The sequence below is a fragment of the Coptis chinensis genome, chromosome 1 (assembly GCF_015680905.1).
Source record: "Coptis chinensis isolate HL-2020 chromosome 1, ASM1568090v1, whole genome shotgun sequence".
Lineage (NCBI taxonomy): Eukaryota > Viridiplantae > Streptophyta > Magnoliopsida > Ranunculales > Ranunculaceae > Coptis > Coptis chinensis.
Window position 1 is genome coordinate 34,058,947 of NC_141456.1, and position 7,116 is coordinate 34,066,062.

The 7,116-nt window shown below is 38.6% G+C and overlaps 1 protein-coding gene and 1 long non-coding RNA gene across 3 annotated transcripts; one reads left to right on the forward strand and one right to left on the reverse strand.

The window, feature by feature from the left end:
• Positions 1–510: 510 nt before the first annotated feature.
• Positions 511–3,782, forward strand: LOC147523611 (uncharacterized). The gene is made up of 2 exons (XR_015216561.1): positions 511–2,971; positions 3,141–3,782. It is a non-coding gene; the product is annotated as an uncharacterized LOC147523611 (long non-coding RNA).
• LOC147523612 (high affinity nitrate transporter 2.5-like) lies at positions 3,751–6,358 on the reverse strand. 2 transcript variants are annotated; one of them, XM_086599217.1, is made up of 4 exons: positions 6,143–6,358; positions 5,930–6,076; positions 4,683–5,852; positions 3,751–4,372 (listed from the first exon to the last, which is right to left on the reverse strand). In XM_086599217.1, exons 2-4 carry the CDS (start codon positions 5,998–6,000, stop codon positions 3,997–3,999), a joined length of 1,617 nt encoding a protein of 538 aa, XP_086455343.1. In that variant the 5' UTR covers positions 6,001–6,076; positions 6,143–6,358; the 3' UTR covers positions 3,751–3,996. The 2 variants fall into 2 exon arrangements, with proteins under 2 accessions (XP_086455343.1, XP_086455340.1); XM_086599214.1 differs by having other exon boundaries at positions 5,930–6,358.
• Positions 6,359–7,116: the final 758 nt, after the last annotated feature.

A 7,116-nucleotide genomic window follows, 5' to 3' on the forward strand; every position in this document is an offset into this window, starting at 1 on the left:
GTAAAAAGACAAAATAAAAAAAATAAAACAAAAAATGGCATGAGCTGTAATATTCGTGTTTGGCAAGAGGTAAAATCGGAAAAAAAATTAATGGCGTGATGAATTTACTGTTGAAGCCCTCGTTTTCTTTATAGGAGTTAGACATTAATTTATGGACGTGAAACTACCATTTTACTCCCCCGTAAAAAGACAAAATAAAAAATAAAACAAAAATGGCATGAGCTGTAATATTCGTGTTTGGCAAGAGATAAAATCGGAAAAAAAAAATTAATGGCGCGATGAATTTACTGTTGAAGCCCTCATTTTCTTTATAGGAATTAGATGTTACTATTACTAGTACTAGTACTAGCACTATATCAGATGGCAGAGGGGGGGCTCAGGATACATACTGGCTCACCCTGAAATTTGGCAAAAAAAACTTTGAGTAGGTAGTCAGCAAAACTGATAACATTATTTGCTCCTATTATACTTTGAATTTTCTTTTTGTGCCATTGAATTGAATAAGAGCTTTAATTAGTTGTAAAAAAGTAAACTATGAGGGGTCATTTGGTAAAGGTAATATTTCTTTTGTTAGGCTGATGGATTCATCGGACTCAGCAGAGTACTCACATTAGAAATACTGTACCTGAAAAGATGGTTAATGATATAGAAGCCTCTCATATCTGATTTCACGGTTCTTTAAGTTTAATTGCTAGTAGTCATGTAGAATTTACAACAAGTGACAAGTCATGATTGATGGAAAACAAAAGACATATGACTTATTAATAAATATAAATACTAAAAATCTTATTTAGTCCAATTTACTAAGGCTAAACTAGATTAACTAGTTGCTATTAGTTGTGGGTTGTAACCCAATTCAACACTACTTATGAATTAGGAAATCTCTATTACCTAAAGGGGAGAGATAGACCCACTCCCATTAAAACCACTCTCGAGCCACTCTATCGGCTTACAAATTGAATTAAGACCCTATTTTTTTGTGGATATGATATTCTCACAATAGATAGCATGCCCACAAAATTTCATCCTATTTGGATATGTCTAACCTTATGAAAACTAGTGTTCAATTTTAAACGTTTATCTAACAGTCTAGAATTTTCCGATTTCATAATAATATTTGATAAGTTAGATATATTTGAATGAGCCAAAATTTAGTGGGCATGTTATTCATGGTGGGAAGATCATATCTACAAAATATGAGCTCTTAATTTAACTGGTAGGATGGGATATGGCTTTGTACATTTTGGGAGTGGCTCGGGAGCTGGTGGCTCTAATGAGAGTGAATCTATCCCTCCCCTTACCTAAATATATTAACATAATTTTTTTATTTTCAAATATTGACAAAATAAATTAAAAAGTGTTTGTTTACGTAAAATCTTTATATATATTGATGAATAATGTTTAACTAAAATAAAACAAACTAAGCTCCTGTAGTTGTGTACACACAAGTTGACTTGAGTTGAAAACGTTTAGTGCTCACTGGCTCATCTTGGAACAAATTTTTGGCTCCGCCACTGACTATATACATTACTATTATCATTATGCCTAATAGTACTTCCCAAACTATGATTATATATTGGCATTCTAAGAGTTCTACTAGCTGCTATAAAGGTAGAAAAGGAGTTAGAAACTCCCTGATCCTGGTCATGTCCAGTACTCCCTTGCTTAAAGGCTTCCAAGCTTCTTTTCCAGAGAGAGTAAGTAGTGCTTAGAAGTCTCTCTCTATTAAGTTGTGCTCTTTCAAACTTGATGCAATTCCTTAGCATCCAGATGTTATAAAGTAGTATACAAGCATACATCCCTAAGTCTGCCACCCCTTCTTCTCCATTCATGCTCCATTGCATAATCTCATGAACTCAATCAAGAGTATTCCATTGGCTATAGCAGTCAGTCCTCAAAGCCAATTGTGATGTGAACTAGATCCCTCGAGTCCATTCACATAAGAAAAAGATGTGAATTGTTGACTCCTCAAAATTGCCACAGAAAGGGTATGAGAAGTCTTTCTTCAGTCCCTTTGTTTTGAGAGCATCCCCAGACCTTGGTACAACTTCCACATGAACAATTGACAATTTGCAGCCAGCTTAGCTTTCCACAACCTTTTTATGGTCAGGTAGTTGTAGCTGGAACAATGACCAAACTCATTGTCTTGCGTTCGTTAGTGTTCTGAAAGCCCCTTTGACAGAGAAAACTCTTTTGTTTGAGTTAAACCAGGTAAGTTTGTCCTCTCTATCTCCTGGCCTAATATTGATAGCTAATATAGCTTGCACCACTGGACCACGAAAGTCAAGGTTTAACTTATCAATGTCCCACTCAAAGCCATTGGGTCTTCTGAACTCACATACTTTGAGATTGAAACTGTTTGGTCTGGTATAAGTATAATCACTTAGTAAGCAAGGCTTACCATTCATGGTTATCCAAGGGTCATGGAAGACACAGACAGTCTTTCCATTTCCTATACTCCACATAGCATCTTTATCTATTAATTCTAAGGATTTTGACAAACCCATCCAAAAGTAGGAAGCATCAAGGGGTACATATATGGTGCCATTGGTGGGCCACAGCCCACCAGTTATAGTAGATGCTTTTAAAAGTTTTTGTCCACAGAGAGTGAGGGCCATGATAAGTTCTCCAACTATGTTTGGCTATCAGTGCCTTGTTTTATCTTGATTTGCCAAATATTCAAGAAGCCTAATTTCCTCCCTCCTGGTTTTGGTCTGCCATTCTAAAGCACCAATTTTTTTTTATCACAACAGATTCTTCCTTCTTCATATCCCAACATTCTACAACCTTGGACGAAGCACCTGGAAAACGAGAGGGGTTTGAAGAAATTATGATTAAACCGGTCAGGGGGTAAAAAAAAAGGAAAATAAAAAGAAAGAAAAGGATGAGAACTTGCCTTACCAAGCTGTCTGATAATGGTCATTGTGCTTCCTTATTTAAGTGCTAACCATGGTTTTCATATGATATTCAAGTATGTCGGAAATTGTCCTAAAATAAAAAAGCTCTAAATCTTGGACGTGTGTTATAATTTTGTAGTACCAACCAACCAATAATTCGGATGTTTATAATTTAGTCTTGACCTTTGCTGCTAGTTTGTTTGCAAGAGTTCATATTCTGAGTTTGTTTGTTGTGTTATTCAGGTGTCACTTCGCAGAACTTGACAGTTTCCCCTGGACTACTAGCTCGCTTCCATGCTTTATCCGGATTTTTTGCTGTCTACAATGTGCTAAATTTAAGTCCAAGAGCCAATTCGACAACGCTTTTGGAAAAAGGCTGGGAATTATGTTCTCAATTGTGGTCCGACCTCGTTGAGGATGTTCTATGTATGCGTAACACAGAACTAATATTTGGACCTGGAGATGTTTCTTGGACTTTAGGTGCTGCATTGGTTGAGGGGAAGTCTATACGGCTAATTAAGTAAGTCAGAAGTTCAAGATGGCAGCTTTACTCTGAAAAGAATGGAAGTCCTCTTTTCTCCAGCTTTTTCTATCATTCTATTTCTCTGTCTCTCTTTTATTGTCTATGGAAGTCAATTTAAGCAGACTGCAATTACATCTATGCCAATCAAGAAGGCTGCTTCTTCTGTGGTATTGTCATCTTTTATTTCTTCAAGGAGGCAATCAAACTAATCACCAATTGCAGTTGTGGAAAACAATGTAAGGCTTGCTTACACTTTCAATGTTTGTAATTATTTTTTAAGATCCTCTTGAGATTGTGTTTTAACATTGGATGTTCAATAGAGCAAAGATGAAATGTGAATATTACTTTTACTAATATTTGAATTGCTTTTGACATTCTTCTGAACGTTTGGGATACAATAATACAGACACGAGCTAAGACCTTGTGCTAATTCAAAGTTGAAACTAACAGAAAAGAACACTAATAATATGCACACGATAGTTGATTACAAGTTTAACGTAGGCGCATGCATGTTTTATATAGGTTTATGAAATTTCAGTAGACTATCGATCATGTACCAAAGGTAAATCCCTTACTTCAAAGATGTGTTAGTGGGGTTCCATCAGAGGGAGTCAATGAGTGTCCCCCTCTTCTACCTCTTTCGCTTTTGCTATTATGTGCAAATTTCAAGCTTGTTTGATGAAGGCCTTTCTCCTTCTCCTTGGAGTTCCATTCTGACAAGTAATAGTTTTCTTCTGTGGCATTTTGTTTGCTTGATGGACCACAAACCATCCCACCCCATTGTGGGAAATAGATAAACCATATTGGAAAGGTGCAACATATAATCATAACTCCCATCAGAGTTATACCTGTTTCTTTGGAGTATCTAGAGCCTTTGAAGAAAAGCAACTGAGTCAAAACAGCACCAACATTTCCACCAGCTCCGGTCATTCCTGATATTAGGCCCAATGACCTGGAAATGAAAGTTGTCATAAAAAGGTGAGTGTGTGGCCTAGTGTATTAAATAACTTAGTAGAACATTAGAAGTTTAACAGAGTTGGAAGCAATTGCATGCACGCGTGTGTTGGGTGCTGTGCGTGTGGCAGGATATGGCTATGTTTCGGACAGAAGTGATGTTTTTCTGTGGAAGGTTAGAAGGTCCTTGGGAGTCAGAAATTCAGTGTCATAAATAACAAATTATTGTGTTCGTTATAGCTCTAATGTCACAAGACTTGGCAATTTTCTGATACTACTAAAAATATATGATGAATAATAACAAATACCTTCTGGAGACGAAGGGAACTACTCCAAATGTCAGTCCACAGGCAGCTTGAACAAACAAAGAGAAAGCAATCATCACAGTTACTGAAGCCTCCAGTGTGGTCACTCTACCAAGCAACACACACAGTAGACCTCCAATTGTTTGCACCACCCAGAGGCTCCAGAGCCTACCTCTCATCCCATACCTCTTAGCCATCATGTCAGAGAATAATCCTCCACCAGGTCGAGAAATTAAATTCGCTAGACCAAAACTTGCTGCAATGATTCCGGCAGTTTGGAGCTTTAGATCGAACCTGTCATAAAAGTATTGTGCAATTATGTTGTCCACCGTCAATTCCACTCCAAAACAATACCCATAAGTCAAGGCCAAAATCCACCCTCTGTAATTGGTGACCCCGTGATAGAACACCTGCGACAATTTATCTTTTGGTCTCTCTCCTGACTTTTGGAGCGGCTTGAAGTTACCATCTGGTAGGTCTTGGCCAAAGATCAAGACGGCAAATGCTGTCAAAGTTTGGAACAGGGCAGGAATGAAGAATGCTATGCGCCAGGCGGTGAAAGGGGTTGCTCCAAGGTGATGGATGAGCGAGTAAACCAGTGGCATGAGGAGCTGGGTGGCGCCACCACCAAGGTTTCCCCAGCCACCCGCAACACCGTTGGCAAGCCCTACAACAGGAGCAGAGAACATGCTGCTCATCCAGAACTGAGTGGAGACAAAGGTCGAGAGTGAGAATCCTGTGAAGAAGCGAACAAGGAGGAAAGAGATTGGAGAGTTGGCAGTGGCGGTGAAGTACACTGCAGGTGAAGTAAGGAGGATGACTGAGGCAGAGGCAAGGCGGGGACCAAAAAGGTCACAGGCTGTCCCCATGGCAATTCGCGCAAAGACTGCACCAGTAACTGATGCAATCCCTGCATTACCAATGTCGGTGGCAGTGAGATTGAGGTCGTCACGAATGATGGGAAGAAGAGGTGGAGCTGCAAAAGTGGAGACGAAGCAGGCCAAAAAGGATATCCATGACAAGTGAAAAGCTCGCATATGGGGCGGAGCAGCTGAGAACAGTCGGAATTCAGTTGCCTTATTCTCAGAATCCACTGGAATGGCAAATTTGGGACGTTCAGATTCTGCTTTAGGACCTGATGTTTCCATGTTCGGCTTCTTGGATTCTGCAGAACTAAGGAAACGTAGACCAACTAGCTTATAAAGTAATGAGTTGTGTAAATATGATGAAAGCACTTAAATGTGCCTTACTTTCTCCAAATGATGTGCGTGTCTTCTTTTTTTGCAGAAAATGAGATGAAATCCAACAGATGTCTTTGCATGGAATGAATAGTATTTGGCTGCGTGTCGACTGTGATTCCGGCCAAATGCTCGATTCTATATTAAGTACTAATATGGCTGAGAAGAAAATGAGGAGATTAATAAAGTACCATATTTCTATGTAACGGAAAAAAGCTAGCTTACATATAGACAGTGATCTTCTTTGTCATTTGATAGGTAGAAAGGCAGAAACTCAGCAAAAATTTCTCTGTTCTGCCATCTCAGAGTGGAGTCTTCTGTTAGAAATTGTGAGTTGTTATTGGTCTTATGAAAGGAAACTTTAAGATTTCGGAATACTCTCTTGCGTAGAGTCCCATTGTTTTCTTCCACCTTTTTGGAGGAAGAGAAAGATCGGGCTGAAGATATAGACTATTAAACTCTCTAAAAGAAAAAACAAGGGGATTTGAATACCAAGTTGGTGGAAGTATTGACTTTGGGTATCACGTCGAAATCCACGGAAATTGAATGTTGGACTTGATTTATAAAACTTCTTGTTTGACTACCATTTAAAATTTATTAAGTTTTTTAAGTGTCCAAAATATCCTTGCCTAAGACATTTCTTCTCATACCACAGTAGTTTCTTTTACACAACCACTAATTGGATTTAGAAATTGCAATTGCATGCCATGAAAAGTTTGGAGGCTTCTTGAGTTGATGGTTTCTTAGTACGTTAATCCCATATGTGTTCCATCATTGCTATGAGTGGAAGGCGTTACGTAGAAAAAAGAGGAATATTTGCATTTTTCAGATGACACCAGATCTCCTCTCTTAATAGACACCGTTCCCCTGAGCCAAACATGATCATTTAAGTGTTATATAGTGTTTTAATTTGCGCCTATGTGAAGTGTTCAACTCCAGATGCATTGAATTATACCGCTGGGGGCATTAAGTTTAAACCACGCGTGTCGCGTCCATGTTTAGGCAATCTGTACTCTTCCCAGATTAGTAAGTATCCAACGAGGCAACGAGTGAGTTGGTAAAATGAGTGGGTTATCATCCATCACAAATTTCATTAGGAAGAAAACCTTGGGCTGATTGCCTGTAGCTCCAGGAAATAGTTATGAGATACACAGTGTTGTTATAGTCAATTGGGATACATGCGCTAGTTGGGAAGTAAT

Coding starts and splice junctions, on each gene's coding strand:
- LOC147523612 (XM_086599217.1), bottom strand. CDS start 6,000: ATGCAAAGACATCTGTTGGATTTCATCTCATTTTCTGCAAAAAAAGAA. Junction 5,853..5,929: donor ACGCACATCATTTGGAGAAA/GTAAGGCACATT, acceptor ACGTTTCCTTAG/TTCTGCAGAATCCAAGAAGC. Junction 4,373..4,682: donor GTTCCCTTCGTCTCCAGAAG/GTATTTGTTATT, acceptor TTTCATTTCCAG/GTCATTGGGCCTAATATCAG.